The following is a 22,529-nucleotide window of genomic DNA, read 5'->3' on the forward strand; positions in this document are numbered from 1 at the left end:
GATTTGAGAGGAAGGAAAGCTCGTTGGGTAGAGTTAATGCAAGATTTTGATTTTGAGATCCGTTATCGGAAAGGGTCCATGAATAATATTGCAGATGCGCTTAGTCGGATTAGAGAGGTGAATACTTTGTCGTTCACCGAGATTTCTACCGACTTATTTCAGTCATTGAGAGGGCTTTGCAGGACTGATAGTTATTTTGGTCCATTTTGGCAGAAGATCCAGGACGGGAGCTCATTGATTGACCAAGACTCGGTGACTGCGCAGTCTACCATTCAGGCTGCAGGAGGTCAGTGGATGATTCGGAATGGTTTACTATTCCGTAATGACAAAATTTGTGTACCACAGATCCCGGACATTAGGTCCAAGATTCTGAGGGAGTGTCACGACGCCCCTTCTGCTGGACACCCTGGGGTACACAGGACACTATCATTAGTGAAACACACTTTTTATTGGCCGAAGATGAAAGGGTATGTAGAAGATTATGTTCTCAAGTGTCAGATTTGTCAGGCAAATAAAGCTGAACGCTTTAGACAGGCTGGGTTGTTGCATCCTTTGCAAATCCCAGGTAATAAATGGGAAAGTATTTCCATGGATTTTATAACCGGATTGCCAAGAACACATCAAGGCCACGATTCTATTTGGGTTGTGGTAGATCGCTTGACAAAAATGGCTAGATTTTTACCGACCCGGAAGACTATTACAGCTACGCAATTAGCTCGGCAGTTTATCGAGCAATTGTTTAGACTGTACGGGTTACCGCAGGACATAGTCAGTGATAGGGACTCTAAGTTTACGAGTGATTTTTGGAAACTTGTTTTTGAGAAGTTGGAAACAACTTTGAATATGAGTTCCTCAGATCATCCTCAATCTGATGGCCAGACTGAAAGAGTGAATCAGATTTTGGAGGATATGCTTCGAGCATATGTATCCAAAAGAGAGAGTTCATGGGAGGATTATCTTCCTATGTTAGAATTTGCATATAACAGTACTAAGCATACGAGTACAGGGTTTAGTCCTTTCATGCTTATGTATGGTTTTCAACCTAGATCACCTGTTACAGTAGGATTCTCAGGACTTCAGCATGATGCAGCACGTAATTTTTTGCAAGATATGCAGGAAATGTTACAAGTTGCGAAGGAATCTATTAGAAGTGCTCAAGACCGAGACAGATTTTATTCTAATAGACATCGTTCACCTAGAGAGTTCTCTGAAGGAACGATGGTGTATTTGTGAGTTCCGAAAGATTCCGAGACTTTACGGACAGGTAGATCTCCGAAATTATTCCCTAGATACTGTAGACCATTTCGTGTTACACGACGGATTGGTTCAGTTGCATATGAATTAGATTTGCCTTCTCATGTGAAAGTTCATCCTGTATTTCATGTCAGTAGACTTAAGGAAGTACTGGGTGGAGCAGATCAGTTAGTTACTCCTCAAGAAATCATAGATGTCCAGGACATGACATTTGTTCCGCACGAACCTGAAAAGATTTTGGATTTCGTGAACGACGATTGCGTCATACGCTTATCACGGAATACAAGATCAAGTGGAAGGATCGTGTTGAGGAGCACGCTACATGGGAGACATTGACTTCTCTTCAGAGAGATTACCCTGGCTTTTTAGTGAGCTCAGGAGTGAGCTCTTAGAGGAAGGGGAGTATGTCATGTGCACAGTGGGTATCTACCGTGTGCTATACGCATGCAAGACTAGTTTCGAGGCATGGGGAAGCTTGGAACTAGGCAGGCTGATTGACGAGCTGAGTTAGGGATATACTAACGGGCGGGCACCCAAGTATGGACGGGCGGGCGGCCAAGTGTGGACGCCCGATGACCGGCCAAGAGCCTATAAAAGGGTGGCCAAGGTTAGTTATTGTAAGATAGAGAGTCTCGCGAGTTTGTGAGAGCTCTATGGTCTTGGAGCCTGGATCTAGTGCAGACGTGCACCTGCTTTATGCAGCCGAGGCCGGCAACAATCTCGAGGCCCGCGAGGGCAGCTTCGTGGCGGTATGGGACGTCGCGAGGATGAGATTGGTCGGTACGTCAACCTAGTTAGCTCAGCTCGTGGCTCGGTGGGGACAGCCAAGACTGTGGGCTTGCCCACGGCTATCATGGTTGGGAGGTGAGTCAGGCCTGCACCCCCTTGCTTGTTTGTTTGTTCGTTTGTTTGCAGGATTCGAGTTTCGAACCAAGATCGATCACGAGGGGATCCGTGGGGATTAACTCGCGAGACTCTCTATAATTGAATAACTAACCTTGGCCACCCTTTTATAGGCTCTTGGCCGGTCATCGGGCGTCCACACTTGGCCGCCCGCCCGTCCATACTTGGGTGCCCGCCCGTTAGTATTTCCCTAACTCAGCTCGTCAATCAGCCTGCCTAGTTCCAAGCTTCCCCAAGCCTCGAAGCTAGTCTTGCATGCGTATAGCACATGGTAGATACACACTGTGCACATGACACCCAAAAACCAATACAATGTGCAGGGTGCCATCCTTTAACTATACAAAATAGTCTACACTTACCTCAAGTAAGCCCTCACCCCCAAAGATGCCACCATTCACACCATCCATGTGGCTTACCTGGAAGACATCTCCATTGACAAGGCATAGGAGGCCTTTGGCTTTTTCCAAAGTCACAAGCTTACAAGTGAAAAGGATGACCTTAAAGATTCATCAAAAGGAAAACAGGGCAGGAACCAACCCTATTTTCCTTAGAAGGACAACAAGGCAGAAACCAACCATGTTTTCCTTAAAAGGAAAAACAAGGCGGGAACTAGCCTTCCAAAGAAGAAGATCCGCAAGTCAATGAGGCACACTCTTACTGGAGCTTAGGCGACTCCAGACCACACCCTGGAGGCGCCCAACCCCAACATGAGCGATCCTGAAAGCCACCCCACCCACCGCTCCACCTGGCCCGACTCTACATCCCCGCCCAAAACCCTCTTGTCAATCCATCATACCCTCCCATCAATCCATCGGACTCTCCTGTCAATCCATTACAATCATCCTCCATGAGATTACCCACTCCATCCATAGTTTAACCCTCAAGCCTAGAGCTTCTTGTCCTTGCATAAACAATAACTCACATACCCGCCACCCAATGGACAAGATGTCACATTCCAAGGAAACTTCAGAACAACCTTGATACACCCTTCAATATGGACACAATCTATTTGATGAATCAACACATGGATCACCTCACCTAAGCTACATGAAAAGAGTTGAAGAAAGTAGCATGTTGGAGTTTTCACGTGAAGGAGCTTCGCCACGGTGGACCTTTAGCCCTATGTCCATGCACAAAACATATAATATATATACACATTGTTTTTGCATTTAGTAGACAAAACTAGCAGGAATATGCACCACTACCTCAAGCACCGGCATTAAGTCTCATGGTTGACAGTCGTCCAGGTACATCTCTAGATGGGGGAACCATGGCGAGCACACACTTCACCCATGGATCAACCCATCACCTGCCATTCCAAGCTTCAAAAGGCGTAATTGTATGCAAAGCCTTTGTAAGACACCTATTCAAAACATATGTTGCACACATGATTGCTTCTAGCCAGAAACCATGAGGTAACTCTTGACTTTTGACCATACAACGTGCCATCTCCACGAGAGACCTGTTTTAACATTCAACTACGCCGTTTTGTTGAGATGTATAGGGCACAGTACATTGGTGTTTTATCCCATTATCAGCCATGTATATATGAAACTCCTTAGACATATACTCCCGTCCTCGATCAGTACGCAGGGTACTAATCTTACATGTAGAAGCATTTTGAACCATAGCAACAAAGTACCTAAAGCACATAAAAACCTTCGATTTTTGTTCAATGGATATACCCGCGTATGTTTTGAAAAATCATCAATGAACGTGACAAAATAGTGGTAGCCCCCAATAGATGGTGTCCTCATAGGACCACATACATCATTGTGTAGAAGCTGCAATTTTTGGGCAGCACTAATTGAACCACATTTCGGAAATGATGCCCGTTGCATTTTTCCAAGAATACAGCCCTCACAAACATGTTTGATAGGGGCTCCAAGATGGCTCAAACACCATGTCATGTTTATGCAAATGCAACAAACTGCCAAAGTTCAAGTGACCAAAGCGTGCATACCACAACTTAGCATCACCCATTGCCTTTGTGGCAGAAACTATTGAAGGTGGCAATTCTCGTAGCTACTCTCAGATTATCGCATGACTAGAAGTTGTGGTGGATTATCCCATATGCAAGAGCATGGAAAGTCGAAGAGCCATATATAGGGTGTGGTGGCACCTTGTCATAGATATCTCCTTCGGCTGGGTTTTTGGGGAGGAGCAACGGCTAGAAGATAGGAGCCAGCCATCGACGTTGCTCAGTGCCCTAGGGTGGTGTGCGTGCTGCTGCTGGGTGACTGTGTTGTGGTGCATTATCCCACCTGCAAGAGCATGGGAAGTCGAAGAGCCATATATAGGCTGTGGTGGCACCTTGTCATGTGGGAGCCCAGCCACCGATGTTGCTCAGTGCCCTAGGGTGGTGTGAGTGCTGCTGCTACGTGACTTTGACTCGAGGTGCTCGAATTGAAGGAGGGTATTGGAGGTGGCAATTCTCGTAGCTACTCTCGGGTTATCGCATGGCTAGAAGTTGTGGTGGATTATCCCATATGCAAGAGCATGGGATAAACAATACATCTGTCATCCACAAACTTAACAAATCAGCCAACCTTAGTAATGGCAGAGACAGATAACAAGTTCTTCTTGATCCCTGGTACATATAATACATCTGAAAGAGTGATTATTCCATCATTTGCAGCAGTGAGAATAATTTTACCAGCTCCTTTTACATGATATGAGGAGTTGTTTACACATGTTGCAGTGTTTCCTTGTGGAGCAGATTCAAGTGATAAGAACAAACTGCGATGAGAAGTAATGTGCTTACTAGCACCACTGTCAAAATACCAAACATGTATATCTGTAACAGCCATGCATACATCCATATGCGAAGGGTCATAACTGCACTGCACAATGAAAGCCTAATCATCATGTGCATAGTAGCAGATTCTTTGTTTTCTATATTGGATGCTGATCATCAGCTACAGCCATACCTGAGTCTTTTTTTTTCTCCTTCTCCAGTCGTTTCCTACACTCATTAATGTAGTGACCAGGTTTCCTGCAATAGTTGCATTTGCTCTTTTTCTTTGGCGTGTCGCCTTCCTTGTCTATAAGCTTGCCCGATGACTCTGATTTCAGCTTGTAACTATCCTGAGGAAAGAATTTACCTTTGCCTCGGCCCTCTTTGTTGACTGGCAGCAAAAGCCTGATCTCTTGTACACATGACAGATCTGTTTTGTCTAGATTACTCTTCTTGCAAGAGCACGGAAACCAACTCAAAAACTTCAAGGCATTTGGATTTCCTTTCACCATGAGTCTGATGGTAGCAGCAAAACCTTGATATGAGTCCGGCAACGCATTCAAGACAGTAGGCACCAATGAACTGTCAGGATATATATTTTATCAACATTAGCCAACTGCTCCTTAAAATCCTTGATTTTTGTAAGGAAACTGTCCATGGAGTCTCCCTCACTCATATGCTTTGACTGTAACTGCTTGCATATATAAGCAACACGTGCTTCATTACGTACTTGGTACAATGACACAAGTGTATCTCGAGCATGTTTAGCAATCTTGCATGACCGAATGTGAGGAATGATAATACTCCTCTTAACTGACAAAGCAAGCAACGCATGTGCTTGCATCTCTTTCATTCCACTCTGTTTGTTCTTGCGTAGGAGATATGCCATGTTGTGGTAATGCACCATGTGAAACTGAGTCCATGTCTGCACATGTGCCTTTTGCATCATGTTTATAAGAGGAACTAGGACGTTTCTCAATACCGACCACAACATTCCAGAGTCCTTTGGCTACCAATACATATCGCATCATATAGGACCATAACGGGTAGTTGATCCCATCAAGCTTATCCTCAGCGAATAACATCAGAAAGACATCAGTCTACCATTTTTGATAATACCCAAGCAAGTAATCACGCAACCTGCAAAGTGCTGAGTGCTCTTTGATGCAACCAAGATGGCTGCTAATAAGGTCGCTAACACTGGAGACCTACAAGGTGTATGAAAGAAATGCAGAGTATAGTGAGTAGAAATTTTACTCGTAAGATGCACAGATCGATGTCGCTGAAGTGAAGCCCATAGACAAGATCTAGTGTGGTGAGCGTCTGTTGATGCTTTCTCGTGTATTTGCACACCCGTCTCTAGTAGATCTGACAAAACTACTCCAAAATCCGATGGAGAACAGCGCAATCCAATCCTCGAAGATGTCTGCAAAACCGTGCAAACGGCCCCCAAAACATGCCTGGAACGAAAATTGGACCGCAAAATTTTCAATACAAAGTACTTCAAAGTTCACGGTCCTCTATCTTATCCCAAAAGGCTCCTTGATCCGATTCAAGAAGATGGGCGACTTAGGGTGAAGGGTAGGCAGTAGCATAGGGGCGAGGAGCATATGCTATGATACCAATGTTGGAAATAGGGTTGCAAGAATGCGTACACACACACAATGGAGAAGCTCAAGGGAGCACACAATGAGATAATAAATAGATAATGAACGTGTGTTGTACAGGGATGATAAGTATACCGCAAGATGGGTGTATACTAGCACGGGGAAAAAAACCTCCTAAAGAGGGAAAAAGCACCCCGGCTGGTCCTAGTGTGTTCACACACATCACTACCAAATATGGCTACATTGGCAGTCCGTCAGTGCAATTCAAAGAACAATTATATGGAAAGTACCTATAATGCATCAAAATAAATTTACAAAGACCACCTCTAGTTCTATGTAGCACAAACTATCCATGTGGACCCTAACCACAGGGATAGATTCCAAGTTCCAAAAGATTTTCCATACTTTTAGAAAACTGCCATTTGGACCCATCACTTTCTTTCCTAATGACACAGTGCTAGCAGAACATGCCAATCTAGTGTGCAGCAGATGCACGAGGACATCTCAAGATACTCTAGAATAACAGATGCCCAATGCCTCTAGAACAATGGACGCCCATGAAAATCACTCCTTGTTTCAATGGCACAGAGCAGACGACATCACTCTATAGTCTAGAACAATGTTTACCTGAGGACAATTTAAGATGCTATGTGAGTGTGCCCCCTGAAGACTTTCTTGACCACAGCCCCATAAACATCCACAGGTCAAGATCAATGCTAATAGTTGGAGTGATTGAGAGTCAAGACCAAAAGACCGAGACCTTGGACGAGACACCGATGGAAAGCCAGATAACGACATGCAGACAGAGCCAGGTGGGTGGCCATGATTAAGAGACAGCATCCTGCTACACTAAGAATTGTCCCTGCTGGAGGGGTTCCAGATGTATTGATGTTGCACAATAGGTAGTCTTACCCATCACCTCCTCCAGATATTACAAGACCTCGTGTGAAGCCATGTGCATTTGAATGAGCATGGCCATCTTGACATTGCGCTATTAAATCACTCTACATTGCTGGCTGTTTTTTTTTTCTTTTGAGTGTTTATCTTCTGCATGTAGTTTTTTAGTTTGTTTAGTTTGTTCTGTTTTTTTTGTTCTTTTTTTGTTTAAACATTGCACTTTTTGATTTAAGAGCAGGGTTGCATACCCTTGTTCTCTTTTGTAGACGTTAGGAACTCCGTTCTTTTATGCTCCTCTGCAACCCACCTCCTCCTTTTCCTTTTCCCCTGTTGAAATTTTCCTGATTTGAATGTACAAACAAGATGATAGGAGCACTGGAAATTTGAGTTGATGATTGGTCAAGTTTTGTTGTTCTCATTTTATTTGTTAGCTGATTGTGTAGGCGACTGTCTTAAGGGCTGGTCCCTTGGTGGGGACGGAAGATCGTTTGTTAAACATATGGGCACAGCAGGCAAAGAATCTTCCCTTTGTCCCCGTGATTGGCGATGGCAAAACAAGGTAATAACCTTGTCATGTGTGCAATGGCTGTGTCATGTACCTTGAATGCTTTCTATATGCATCTTTTGTGAACTTAGCAAAGACATTGGAAGTTTTGCAAGTTGTAACTTTCAGTAAAACTAATTAAGTATGCTTACAAGTATTCTATTGCAAGGGAATGAATGTGTATTGCTTAATGTCAAACTTGACTTATATACAAACAAATAGCTTTCACCCTAGGCTGGACAAAACTTAAAAATAGTCCCTGGCCAATAGTTCTAGCAGTAAGAAAGTATGTACACAAAGTTAGTGACTTCCCTATTTAGCATTAGGGTAAGGCTGTTTTATAAAGTAGAGCATCGTCTTACTAGAATTGGGCATCCTTTACATGCAGGTAAAATGGCAAAGCACCTTATGGTAGGCCGCGGGCAGCTAAAACCATATTAACCTGTGAAGTGGTGTGACATAGCGGAAGCCTTTTTGCCTTAATCACAGCCCTTAAGCACCCTGTAGGAACATCCTGATGCAAAACGCAAATAGAGAGAGAGAGAGAGAGAGAAAGACTGCTTTTCAATACGTGTATTATGTACATGAAAAGGTTACAAGCATGCTTGGCCAATAAGATTATCTAAGACCAATCTCCAAGAGAGAGAGACAATTATGACGGAATTATGACCCTTCTATTTATAGGACTCATGTAGTGCTGGTCGGTCTATTCATAGCTGCTGTCAGCTTGCTATTTATGTCCACGACTGCCCTAACAGCTTTGATCCAACTGGATGATTTTTTTTTTGCTCTCAGCTTAAGATTTGGGTACTGGCCTGCTCTTTTCTGAGCATCTCCAGACCCCAGCATGCCCTTTCTCTCTTCATGTTGGATGCTTCTAAGAAACCAAAAATTTGTGTCAAAATACTGAATCATAATCCACTGGGTTATTACAAGGCCATGGGCAAGGACCGAGGGAAGAATACGGGTTGAGAAAAGCAGAGTTCCTCTAGTGCCAGAAGCTTTAGAAGATTGTGAAGTTTCCATGAATCATGTCATCAAGCTCATGCTCGCACACCATAGGTATGTCTATTGGGCCGCTACAGCAGAAGATTAGTCATGCTTGAGCTCAATGTCGTCATGATTAGTCCTAATTTAATGTAGCAAGCAAAATTTGACCACCCAACCACCCAACTGTAGGCCTACATCTGTAGGCCACCCCCGAGATTAGGGGCTAAGGCTCTAGTCCTCGGAGACCCATGCCAATCAACTCTAGTGTTGCATACCACCACGGCCGACCTGCTAAGGCCTTCAGCAAGCCAATCCCCCACCTATATAGTGGATCCTAAAGCTATAAATAGCCGTAACTCATGGGATTATCAATATATGAGCCTTAACTTCTAGATTCAGCTTGCATCCCTAATTCCAAGCCTCCCTAACCCCTAGATTAGGTCAACTAACTCAAGGTTAGCATAAGGTACATAACATGGTCCTAGCCACGATCTCCACATGAAGGTCTTCATGTCGAGATAGAGATACAAATCCTAGGGCCCCCTAACCCCTAGATTAGGTCAACTAATCCAAGGTTAGCATCAGGTACAATAGCGACGGTCTCCACACGAAGATCTATCTATCCTTTTGTATGAGATATTTTAAGTTTTATTAGTCTTTTCCATGGCCTAGTACACATGGAACCCTTTGTATCACTTTTGGTTTCATAGACCCATTGGGTCCTATAAATTTTTCTCTGATACGAACTTGATTGATTAAATTCAGCAATTAAACTAAGCAATTGAACAAATGTGAATATCAGTGAATCTCAGATTTTATCAGGCAGAGAAAAGCGTCATTCATCTCCCAGAGCCCCATAAATTGTTCTCTAATACCAATTTGATCGATTAAATTCAGCAATTAAACTAAATACCAGTGAATCTCAGATTTTATCAGGAAGAGAAAAGCGTCATTCATTCAATGTAAAATGTGTCAATTACAATCGACAGGTTGATTGTACATATCTCTTCATAGCTATATATTACAAAGGTCGCATTTACACTGATAATTGTTTTTACGTCCTTTAAATAAAACATTAATAAAACCCTACATATTGGGAATATCGTAGGCATCTTCGTTATAATTGTGAAGCTCTTGATGAGTACTATCGAATGAAATTCACAATATCCTAAAATACTCCATACGCTGAGATTAATACACTGATCTTTATCTCTGATCTATACAATTGAAAATAAGTGAGCATAATCTCCTTCATCAGATACCACCTGAGCCAATCCGTCTGGGGATGTGGCTAGAGCCATTGTAATATGCGGAAGCTTCAGAGAAGAATCGGTAACTTCAATACTCAGAATTCAGCACTCTTTTCGCGACGGAATTTAACGCACAAACTGAAAGGAGAAGTGCAGAAAATAGAGAGAGAGAGAGAGGGAGAGGTGGAGAGGACACAGTATTGGGTCCCAATTACCCTCTGTAGGGCCCCCACCACGGATGGTGTATTTGCTTTATTAGAATGATGAGAAATCTGAAAGAAAATACAGCAATCTTGGACCTTTTCTTGGCTGAGAAATCTCTGCCCTTGGCCTTCAGTTCTCCACCCCTTTGCTTAGCAATTCCCTTGGCTTGTCTAGCCCTTGATTTGCTTGAGCTCTTGGTGAATAATGAGATGGTGAATGGGATTGTGGCCTCCACTATTTATACTATCCCATCAGGAGCAGTCGGTTGGGTCACTTTCCCTCCACGACTTGTTTTAATACTGAAAATCCCACGTTTTCACACTAATATCATTTAATACTGAAAATCCCACGTTTTCACACTAGACTGTCCTGGCCGCCTCTGTGGGCTGCTGTCCAGGCCAGCGCAGGCTACTGGGCAGCACCTCGGCACTCGCCGCTTGCAGTCCAGGCTGCCCTATGGGCTAGCCAACTGGTTGGGCTGCACCTGGGCACTGGCCGCCTGTAGTCCAGGCTGCCCTATGGGCTAGCCAACTGGCTGGGCTGGCCCAAAAGCCAGTCGGGTGCTTGGCCAAGCCCTCTTGGGCTGGCCGACAGCCTACCTAGCCCCTCTTTGGGCTGGTGGGCAAGTCCTGGGGCTGCCTGGCCCCCCTGGGGTGGCCCATAACCTTCCCCGTGTCCAAACCTGCTCTGCAGACCTACATCTACACAGCTGTCTGACATCTGGTGGTAGACCAAACATACGGAACAACTGACATCACTCCCGAGGGAGACTCACAGCGCGGACTTGCACTGTTTCATGTGCAGGACAGTGCACACCTGACCTTAGACTCCTGTGCAGGACAATGCACACCTGACCTCGGACATCTGAGATGGATCCCTGGCTGACTCGTCCCGGACAGGGCTCACATGGGACCAGTTCACCATCCCAGGTCCTGCACCTTATGTACAGAAATGTCTACGTGGCATCCAAGTGCGGGATGCACGTGACATCCCCTTCTGCTTAACTTGACGGAAGCTGCATATAGCCTCCAAATAATCCGTCAATAACGCCGGATAGTCTTCGAAGAACTCTTTGTTGAGCCATACCGCTTCATGGGTTCCTCGGTCCCGAAACTTCGTGAGGAACTGTCATAGTTTTCGGCCTGAGCCATGCTTGAAATGGTGCAGAAGGATCTGTTCTGGAACCATTACTTCTGCTTCATCCACAATGTCTGGTTCCGCTTCGTCTTTGACCTCGGAAGGGGGTGGACCTGCATATGGCTTTAACCAACTAACATGAAATACATCGTGCATAGTCCAAGTCGGAGGTAGCTTTAACTACATAGACACCTCATTAATCTTTTTCCGGATGGGAAAAGGTCCGAAGCTCTTGAAAGACAACTTTGGGCATCGGTTGTCCACCTGCTTCAATCTTTGCTTCATTATCCGAAGATAAACCCAATCTCCTTCCGAAAACTTCATATCCCTTCGGTCTTTATTGGCCTGTCGAGTGTAGGCCTCTTGCGCTTTAGCCAATCTGTCTTTTACTGACTCTAAGATCTCCTGGTAAGACTCCGTCACTCTGTTCGCCTCTGGTACTGAAGACGAAGTCCTGGTTAACAACGACTGGAAAGGTCTTCCAAACGCTGCCTCATATGGAGTCCTGCCAATAGCTGAAGAAAAAGAGTCATTCAAAACAACTTGAACTAAAGGCAAATGCGATTCCCACTTACCTTGCTGATTGTGGACATAACACTTCAGCACATCAAAGGCCAACTGGTTGTATATCTCAGTTTGTGGGTGGAATGCACTGGAAAAATTCAACTTAGTACCAAAATTATCAAACAATGCCCTCCAAAAATGACTGGTAAACTTGGCATCTCGGTCTGACACTATGGTTCTAGGAATCCCGCCACAATCGGGTACCAATGTCAAATGAATAGCTGGGCAACATCCTCGGCGGTCACTGTAACTCGCAGCGACGGGGGGGTGCCCGGGGGACTAGGGCCTTTGACACACTTGTTGATACCATCAATGCATATTAAAACATTTAAACATGGCCACAGCCTTAACACATATCCATCATCACTTTGCATAAAACATAAAGCTGGACAAAACATCCACAAATGCTGAAAATGGAGCTTGCACACGTGACACCGCATAGAGGCCGGAATGGGCCAACCCCCCCCTTGGAGTATTTTATTACCCAAGGAGAATAATATCATGTACAAGCTTTGAGGGCCTTACTCTCCCCACGGGAGATGCCGGATTATCCATATACAAATGCCATAACACAGCCCAACACAAGGCAACTGAGCCGGAACATAGGCTGTAGAAATGCCGAGCCAACAATATGATCCATATACCTCCGTGTGGGTACTGATTCTTCCCCAAAAACCACGGGTCTTCATGCAATAGAAAGGGTACAGCAAGTACAACTCTCCATTCAGCCGGTACAGCAGGTACAATGGTTGGTACAGCCGGTACAATGGCTGGTACAGAAGGTACAGTGGCTGGTACAATCGGTATAGCAAGTACAGAAGCTGGTACAGCAAGTACGGTGGCTGGTACAGTAGGTACAGCAAGTACAGAAGCTGGTACAGCAAGTACAGTGGCTGGTACAGCAAGTATAGCAAGTACAAAAGCTGGTACAACAAGTACAGTGGTTGGTACAGCCAGTACGGTGGCTGGTACAGCAGGTATAGCAAGTACAAATGCTGGTACAACACATACAATGGCTAGAAATCATAATAAATGATTGAATACCCTTGCCTTCAGTATTTCTTCGCGATGGAAGCCTCCAAAAGAGTCCCCAACAGCCGGTATTCTTCATGGGCAGCCTTCAAGAGAGAGAGAAAGACAGTAGCCATCATTAGAGAAACCTTCAACGGTGGTAGAGGCTAGTGTGCAGCAAGAGAGCCTCCATTAATGAAGAGAGAGGGCTCCAATTTATAGATTTGGGCCTCCCATGAGCTAAAATGGCAAGAGAAGGCTACGATGACAAGTGGAGAGCCACACAATAGCTGAAGTGACAAGTGTGAGGCCACTTGTCTCACTTTGATCCTTTTTCTAACAAGTGTCAGGCCACTTGTCTCACTTTGGTCCACTTTCTTGCCACATGTCCCAATCTAAGAGATGGGTCCTTCCATAATCTTTACCTCTAAAAATATCCCAACTGGTAGACATTCTGTCATAGGCACTTTGCCAACTCTTGGTATCTGCTCAATTCCAGATGTAATGACGCGAACAGAATTTCCATCGGAGTCGGGCCAAAAATAGCAACTCTCCTAAATTTTAGGAGTGTGGTCCTTTGTATTCTAGGATAATCCCCCATTCCCAAAGCTTGTACTTTCCAAATATTTAAACATCCTGGAGTCCACCAGACCCCTTTCAGACTGGGAAATGTCCAGGCCGGTGACATCCTCCCCAACTTCTTAAAAGTTGTCCGCAACTTTAAGCTTCAAGCCATATATTCAAGATATAATCATGTCCCATCGATTGGGCGAGACGAGACAGTCTCAAAAAATCCAATATAACTGAAGAATCCATGTCCCAAAGAAATGGGCGAGACTAAATAAGTCTCCATAATACCAATATCAAAATCATGTCCCAAGATAAATGGGTGAGACAAAAACAGTCCCATAAGTCCAGATATCATAATCATGTCCCAAGTAAATGGGCGAGACAAAACAATCCCATAAGTCCAGATATCATAATCCATGTCCCAAGTAAATGGGCGAGACAAAACAGTCCCATAAGTCCAGATATCATAATCCATGTCCCAAGTAAATGGGCGAGACAAAACAGTCCCATAAGTCCAGATATCATAATCCATGTCCCAAGTAAATGGGCGAGACAAAATAAGTCTCCTGCCAACAAGACATCGGTCCACATGACCCTTGGCATAGACATAAGTCCCGTCATGTCCACTTTACCACTTGCACTCCGTGTTGGTACTCTGACCACACACCTTGGATGAGAGGTGGGCTTACAAGAGACACACAATGAGCCAAAATGGCCGACCCCTCCCTTGAGTAAATTGTATTACTATTGGAGAAATTCAATAGATAGCTTCACGGGCATCCATTGCCAAATGCTCCATGCCAATGCATATGAAATTCAGCATTTAGAAAACAATGGTATGTCGATGTAGATGTAATATGCGGAAACTTCGGAGAAGGATCGGTACTTCAAAACTCAGAAAACAGCACTCTTTTCGCGACGGAATTAACGCACAAACTGAAAGACGATGTGCAGAAAATAGAGAGAGAAGGGGGAGATGGAGAAGGACACAGTATTGGGTCCCAATTACCCTCTGTAGGGCCCCCACCACGGATGGTGTATTTGCTTTATTAGAATGATGTAAATCTGAAACAAATACAAAAGTACTTGACCTTTTCTTGGCTGGAAAACCTGCCCTTGACCTTCAGTCCTTCACCCCTTAGCTTTAGCAAACCCTTGGCTGTCCTGGCCCTTGAATGCTTGAGGCTCTTGGTGAATTGTGAGATGGATGAAATGAATTATGACTTGGGCTTTTATACCCCTCATATCATGCAGTCGGCTGTCTTTATGAAGTCCCACGACTGAGTCTTGTGCAATAAATGAATTCACACCATAATACATGCTGTCCAGCCTGCGCATGTACTTCTGGGACAGCACCAAGGTGCTGGGCATCTGCGCTTGGGTGTGGGGACTGCCCCCCACACCTGGCCGACTGGCTGGGCAGGGCTTCTACCCCTGTCGGCTGCCTGTCCAGCAGCCCTAGGCCTGGCCGACTGTCCTTCCAGCCCAAGCCATGGCTGGTGGGCACAATGTGGGCCCTCCTGGCCCCTTGGGGGTGGTTCTATACCTCCCCCATGCCCATGCTAATTATGCCAATGCAAATCCTTGCCCTGGGGTAGCCCTACGGGCTGGCCCCATCTCTACATGCAAACTACATGCCTACAGATGTCTGGCATCCAGTTGCAAACCAGATACACAGCACATCTGACATCATTCCAGAGGGAGACTCACAGCGCGGACTGGCACTGCTTCATGTGCAGGACAATGCACACCTGACCTCGGACTCATGTGCAGGACAATGCACACCTGACCTCGGACGACTGAGATGGATCCCTGGCTGACTCGTCCCGGACTGGGCTCACATGGGACCAGTTCACCATCCCAGGTCCTGCACCTTCTGTACAGAATGGCTACGTGGCATCCAAGTGCGGGATGCACGTGACATCCCCTTCTGCTTAACTTGACGGAAGCTGCATAGCCTCCAAATAATCCGTCAATAAAGCCGGATAATCTTCGAAAAATTCTTTGTCGAGCCATACCGCTTCATGAGTTCCTCGGTCCTGAAACTTCGTGAGGAACTGTCGTAGTCTTCGGCCGGAGCCATGCTTGAAACGGTGCAGAAGGATCTGTTCTGGAACCATTACTTCTGCTTCATCAATGATGTCTGGTTCCGCTTCGTCTTTGACCTCTGAAGGGGGTGGACCTGCATATGGCTTTAACCAACTGACATGAAATACATCGTGCATAGTCCAACTCGGAGGTAGCTTTAACTGCATAGACACCTCATTAATCTTTTTCCGGATGGGGAATGGTCCGAAGCTCCTGAAAGACAACTTTGGGCATCGCTTGCCCACCTGCTTTAATCTTTGCTTCATAATCCGAAGATATACCCAATCTCCTTCCGAAAACTTCATGTCCCTTCGGTCTTTATTGGCCTGTCGAGTGTAGGCCTCTTGCGCTTTAGCCAATCTGTCTTTGACGGACTCTAGGATCTCCTGGTAAGACTCCGTCACTCTGTTCGCCTCCGGTACTGAAGACGAGGTCCTGGTTAACAACGACTGGAAAGGCCTTCCAAACGCTGCCTCATATGGAGTCCTGCCAATAGCTGAAGAAAACGAGTCATTCAACACAGCTTGAACTAAAGGCAAAAACGATTCCCACTTACCTTGCTGATCGTGGACATAACACTTCAGCACATCAAAGGCCAACTGGTTGTATATCTCTGTCTGGCCATCTGTCTGTGGGTGGAATGCACTGGAAAAATTCAACTTAGTACCAAAATTATCAAACAATGCCCTCCAAAAATGACTGGTAAACTTGGCATCTCGGTCTGACACTATGGTCCTAGGAATCCCACCAATCGGGTACCAATGCCGAATGAATAGCTGGGCAACATCCTCGGCGGTCACATTGGCCCTGCAAGGAATAAGCATCACAAATTTGCTGAACCTGTCAACAATAGTCAAACACTGTGTATTACGCTTACTCGGACTGGGAGGCAGATTTGTGACAAAGTCCATCGAAATGTCTTGGAAAGGACCCTCAGGAATTGGCAAAGGCTGTAACAACCCTACCTTCTTTCCACGAGGAGCTTTCACCTTTTGACAAATGTCACAGCGTTGTACATATGTAAACACATCACGCCTCATCTTTGGCCAATAGTATTGCCGTTCTAATTTCTCCAGAGTCGAATTCATGCCCCTATGACCACCTGTAATGGCGTCATGGGCATCATGGAGAAGAGCTGCCCGGAATGATTTCATGACACAAAGTCGGCCTTTGTAGTAAAGCCAACCATCGCGTATCAGAAAATGGCATGGTCCTGTGGCATCCAATGCCTGTTCCCACTGCGTACCGAATTCCTCGGAATCCGCGTACGTGTGCTTCATGTCTTCTAGTCCTGTACCAACAAGGTCTAGTCTAGTGGTCTGAATCGCAGCTACTTGTCCCTTCCTGCTCAAAGCATCGGCCACTGGATTGGCCTTTCCTGGAAGGTACTCAATCATGCCACCAAACTGCTGGAATATCTGACTCCAGCGGTGCTGTCGATCACTCCACTGTGCACTGGGCATCGTCTGAATCCAGCGCAATGCCTGATGGTCAGTGCGAACCTCGAAGTCACGGCCATACAGGAAATGTTTCCAATGTTTCAAGGCCTGTATAACGGCTAGGAGTTCACGATCGTAGACTGAGTAGTTCTTTTCGGCGGGCAGTAACTTACGAGACATGTAAGCTACTGGATGACCATTCTGTTGCAACACACCTCCAATTGCGATGTTACTCGCATCGGTGATCACCTGAAATGGTTCGTCCCACGAGGCAAGGGCTAAACAAGGCGCTTCTGATAAAGCCACCTTGAGGTTCTGGAATGCCTCCAACGCTCGTGGAGTCATTCGAATCTTTTGCCTCCTTGTTTTCACTCCCTTTAGCAGATCGGTGAGGTCTGCCGAGAGATCAGAAAACTTGTCAATGTGGGTGGAATATGCCTGGCATATACCCACAAATGATCTAATGTCATAAGCAGTCTGAGGTACTTCCCAGTTAACAATCTCGGCTACTTTAGCCGGATCAAGTCGAATGCCTTCGGCACTGATTATATATCCCAAGTAATGTACCTGGAACAGATAAAATTCTGACTTCTTTTCATTGATATAGAGCTCGTTGCTTTCCAGCAACTTAAGGACTTTCTCCACATCAATGTCATGCTGCTCAACTGTAGCTGAAAATATGAGTATGTCGTCCAAAAATATGAACACACACACTCCAATCAACTCCCGGAAAATACGCATCATCATGCGGTTAAATGTAGCTGGGGCGTTCGTCAAACCAAATGGCATGACCACAAATTCATAGTGGGCCCGTTCTGTACGGAAAGCTGTCTTGGGGATGTCCCCCTCAACAATCCGAACCTGGTGGTACCCACTCTTTAAATCCAATTTAGAGAACACCTTAGCTCCATTCAGCCTCTCGAGAATATAGTCAATTCGAGGCATCGGGAATCTGCTCTTGATAGTCAGCTTGTTGAGTGCACGATAATCGACACACAACCGAGAAGACCCATCTTTCTTCTTGACAAATAAGATCGGTGCTGCAAATGGCGACACGCTGGGGCGGATGAAGCCAGCTTGCAACAATTCTTGGAGTTGGCGGTCCAACTCCGATTCCATTGCCTTAGAAAGGCGATACGGAAACTTGCTCGGGGGTTCCAAGCCTGGGAGGAGGTCAATCTTGTGATCCTCCGGTCTGGACGGGGGAAGCTGGGGAGGGAGACTGTCCCGAAGAAAAATCTTCTGGAACTTTTCATGGAGAACCGAGTACTTTTCGGAAGCACTGGCCACCGTCTGGGCTGTCTGGATGTAAATCATCGCACAATGTGCGCCTTTCCTGACTGCTCTCTTAGCCTGCAAGTGGCTTATGAGCGGAAAGTTTGGAATACCTGGCTCACACTTAATGGTCACAGGGGTGTTTGACACATTCCGATCAATCTGGAACGTGTGCTTGTCCCACTTGACATCAGGGAGAAACTTGTGAAACCACTGGATCCCCAAAATTATGTCTGCTCCTACAAGAGGGGCAACCATAAAATCACGCACAAACTCTATGCCCTGAATTACTAACTTAGCACCTAGAGCTTCATACTTGACGCTCGTAGTCATACCTGTGCTAAATCCCTCAACTTGTTTGTCCACCGGAGTGAGCTCGAAGCGGGCACGCCTAGCGGCCTCTTCCGTGATCACATCCTCCGTGCTGCCGCTGTCAAACAAGACAACGACTCTCTGGCCACCTATGTAGCCAAAGGACTTGAGCAATTCGTTGCGCTCATACTCCTGGTCATGGGCGCCCTTCTGCTTATCTTCGAGCTCCCGGCTAATAATTGCTCCAACTGAAGCACCGGGGTTTGAAGAACTAGGGGTAGCCGCTGGGGTCTGTGTGGGAGTTGTGCTCACCACTGAAGCTGTGGAGGCGGCGGCGGGCTTTGGAGGCTTCTTCGGACAATCCCGAGAAGTATGTCCTTTTGTGTGACAAAAGTAACATCTACCCTCCTTCCTGTACTGAGCAAGCTCCTCAGCACTCAACTTGCCACCTGTCTTGCCTGCCTCCGCTTTCTGGTCTGGAGTAAGCTTAGACGCATTGTTCGAGTTCTTGGAGCCAGAGGCTCCCGGGCTCTGTCCTGGGGAAGACCCCGTCTGGTTCTGGCTTTTGCCCCCCGAGGTGTTAGCCTTGGGAGAAGCCGGCTGGGAAGTCTTGGGCTTGCCACCATTGTGTTTCATTTCTGCACTCTGCGCAAGCGAGAGTGCGTCCTCAAAGGTGGCTGGTCTAAACATACGCACCTCCCATTGGATTTGCGTGTCCAGGCCATACAAAAACTGCCCTTTCTTGTCCGCATCAGATAAGCCTAATTGTAGACACAAGGTCGAAATTCTATTGGCAAACTGAAGGACTGGTTGCGCGTTCTGACGCGCTCCCCTGAACTCGTCTTCGAGTCGCTCAAGGTAGTGGGGCGGTAAAAACCGCTGCTTAAGGTCACGGACGAACTCGTCCCACCCATAAGCTGCCATACCTGATCTGGTGTGGGCATGAGCCCACTGAGTCCACCAAGGAATGGCCTCACCTTCCAAATACCAACTGGCTAAGATCACTTTGTCAATATCTGATTTCCTAACTGCGGCAAAGTAAGCTTCAAATTGATGTAACCATGAATACAGAGTAGTGGGATCGAGTTTACCATTATACTTACTGAAGTTCATTTTCTCGGGAAAATGATTCGAGGGCGCCGCCGGTGTCAATCTGGCGTCCAAAGCTCGGAGGTAATGCTCGTGTTCCACTCGTCGCATGGCTTCGTCTTCTCGTTGTCGAATCTCCAATGCCCGTATCTGCCTCTCAAGCAAGGAGCTTGACTGCGGCTGTGACCCTTCGAGAGGGTCCCTGTGACGAGGATCTGGTATCTGGGGTACGGAAGGAGAGGGAGGAGGAGATGGAAAACGCGACGCTGGAGAGCGAGAACGCTCCTCCAGAGCCAAAATCCGCGCCTTCTGCTCGTCCAACTTGGTTGTCTGGTCTGCGATTGCTCGCATCATCTGCTGGAACATGTCTTGTACACTCAAGCTGGGTGCCCTAGCTGGGCTGCCTGGTGCACTCTGGTCCCATGGTTCTGGTTCTCTCTCGTCGCCGAAGTTCGCCATAGCGGGAAAATGCAGTTCCTTTCCGGAACGCAATCTGACCATCCACTATCTGTGTGGGAGACTTCCGGAGGCTTCCGGAGGCTAAAAACCAACCGTCCTTCGAGGGACAGGAGTCACTCCGAAAGGGGTAGTCCACCGGCGTCTAAAAACCAACCACACGAGCGAAAAATTTTCTGGTTTTCTTTGCTGAATCTTCGTCCTTGAAGTAGGCTCTGATACCACTGTAATGTGCGGAAACTTCGGAGAAGGATCGGTACTTCAAAACTCAGAAAACAGCACTCTTTTCGCGACGGAATTAACGCACAAACTGAAAGACGATGTGCAGAAAATAGAGAGAGAAGGGGGAGATGGAGAAGGACACAGTATTGGGTCCCAATTACCCTCTGTAGGGCCCCCACCACGGATGGTGTATTTGCTTTATTAGAATGATGTAAATCTGAAACAAATACAAAAGTACTTGACCTTTTCTTGGCTGGAAAACCTGCCCTTGACCTTCAGTCCTTCACCCCTTAGCTTTAGCAAACCCTTGGCTGTCCTGGCCCTTGAATGCTTGAGGCTCTTGGTGAATTGTGAGATGGATGAAATGAATTATGACTTGGGCTTTTATACCCCTCATATCATGCAGTCGGCTGTCTTTATGAAGTCCCACGACTGAGTCTTGTGCAATAAATGAATTCACACCATAATACATGCTGTCCAGCCTGCGCATGTACTTCTGGGACAGCACCAAGGTGCTGGGCATCTGCGCTTGGGTGTGGGGACTGCCCCCCACACCTGGCCGACTGGCTGGGCAGGGCTTCTACCCCTGTCGGCTGCCTGTCCAGCAGCCCTAGGCCTGGCCGACTGTCCTTCCAGCCCAAGCCATGGCTGGTGGGCACAATGTGGGCCCTCCTGGCCCCTTGGGGGTGGTTCTATACCTCCCCCATGCCCATGCTAATTATGCCAATGCAAATCCTTGCCCTGGGGTAGCCCTACGGGCTGGCCCCATCTCTACATGCAAACTACATGCCTACAGATGTCTGGCATCCAGTTGCAAACCAGATACACAGCACATCTGACATCATTCCAGAGGGAGACTCACAGCGCGGACTGGCACTGCTTCATGTGCAGGACAATGCACACCTGACCTCGGACTCATGTGCAGGACAATGCACACCTGACCTCGGACGACTGAGATGGATCCCTGGCTGACTCGTCCCGGACTGGGCTCACATGGGACCAGTTCACCATCCCAGGTCCTGCACCTTCTGTACAGAATGGCTACGTGGCATCCAAGTGCGGGATGCACGTGACAGTAGATCACCAAGGAGTTGCCTTGATGCCCGGCCCGACTTCAGTGCCCATATTCTCTACCATTGGCTCTATGTTCTACCAAGCAAGGTAGCAACATCTTGAAGAGCACTTAGGACAAGAGAAATACTACACAGGGCGGCTAAACAAGTAGTCCTGAAAACAATCACTCGCAGGCATAGATAACCTGGTGTTCCATACGCATTTCTGCTACACATAGTTTATAGGCATTTCGGCCACCAATAGTTTGTAGGCATTTCGGCCACCAACTCACACTACCCTCTCAAGTGCCCATGTTCCCTTCCATCTGCTCTCTATTGTTCCACCCACACATGGTAGAAACAATCTTCAAGAGAGCACGTAGGACAAGAGAACACTACACAGGGTATGTTGTGCTTGTCACTACCCTTTGAAGTGCCCATGTTCCCTTCCATCTGCTCTCTATTGTTCCACCCTCACATGGTAGAAACAATCTTCAAGAGAGCACGTAGGATAAGAGAACACTACACAGGGTATGTGAATCATGAGTTCCATAAGTCCAATGCATCCCAAATAAAGGGAGCCAAAAAGAATAATCCATCCCAGTAAAAGGGAGCCATAAACATAATCCATAACCCTGAGGATGGATCCAAATTCCTAGAAAAGAAGTCCAGGAATCCATAGACCTGTATACCATAATCCTTGTATACCATAAGTCTTACCACATACTCCGTGCTAACCACACACCTTGGAGTAGAGGTGGACTTTATCCATAAAAGCATCATATCCATGAGATAACCAAAGATTTCTTCTCTATTCGGACAGATTCGTCCATAGAAATTGCCTGTTAAGCCCAATATCTATATAAATCTCGTCCAAGAAAGAAATCTCCATAGATATATTCCATCCCAATAAAGGAAGCCATGAAAA

General features: G+C 46.4%; 1 protein-coding gene across 2 annotated transcripts in view; it reads left to right on the top strand.

The window, feature by feature from the left end:
* Positions 1-22,529, top strand: part of LOC147626288 (NAD(P)-binding Rossmann-fold superfamily protein) — a 54,096-nt gene that overhangs the window by 20,376 nt on the left and 11,191 nt on the right. For both annotated transcript variants that reach the window (XM_086816443.1, XM_086816442.1), the window contains exon 8: positions 7,842-7,957. In XM_086816443.1, coding sequence (XP_086672569.1) covers positions 7,842-7,957 — 116 coding nt within the window. The remainder of the gene's footprint in view (positions 1-7,841; positions 7,958-22,529) is intronic.

This window comes from Cibotium barometz, chromosome 22 (assembly GCF_041138505.1).
Source record: "Cibotium barometz isolate CiBa-2024 chromosome 22, ASM4113850v1, whole genome shotgun sequence".
Classification (NCBI taxonomy): Eukaryota; Viridiplantae; Streptophyta; class Polypodiopsida; order Cyatheales; family Cibotiaceae; genus Cibotium; species Cibotium barometz.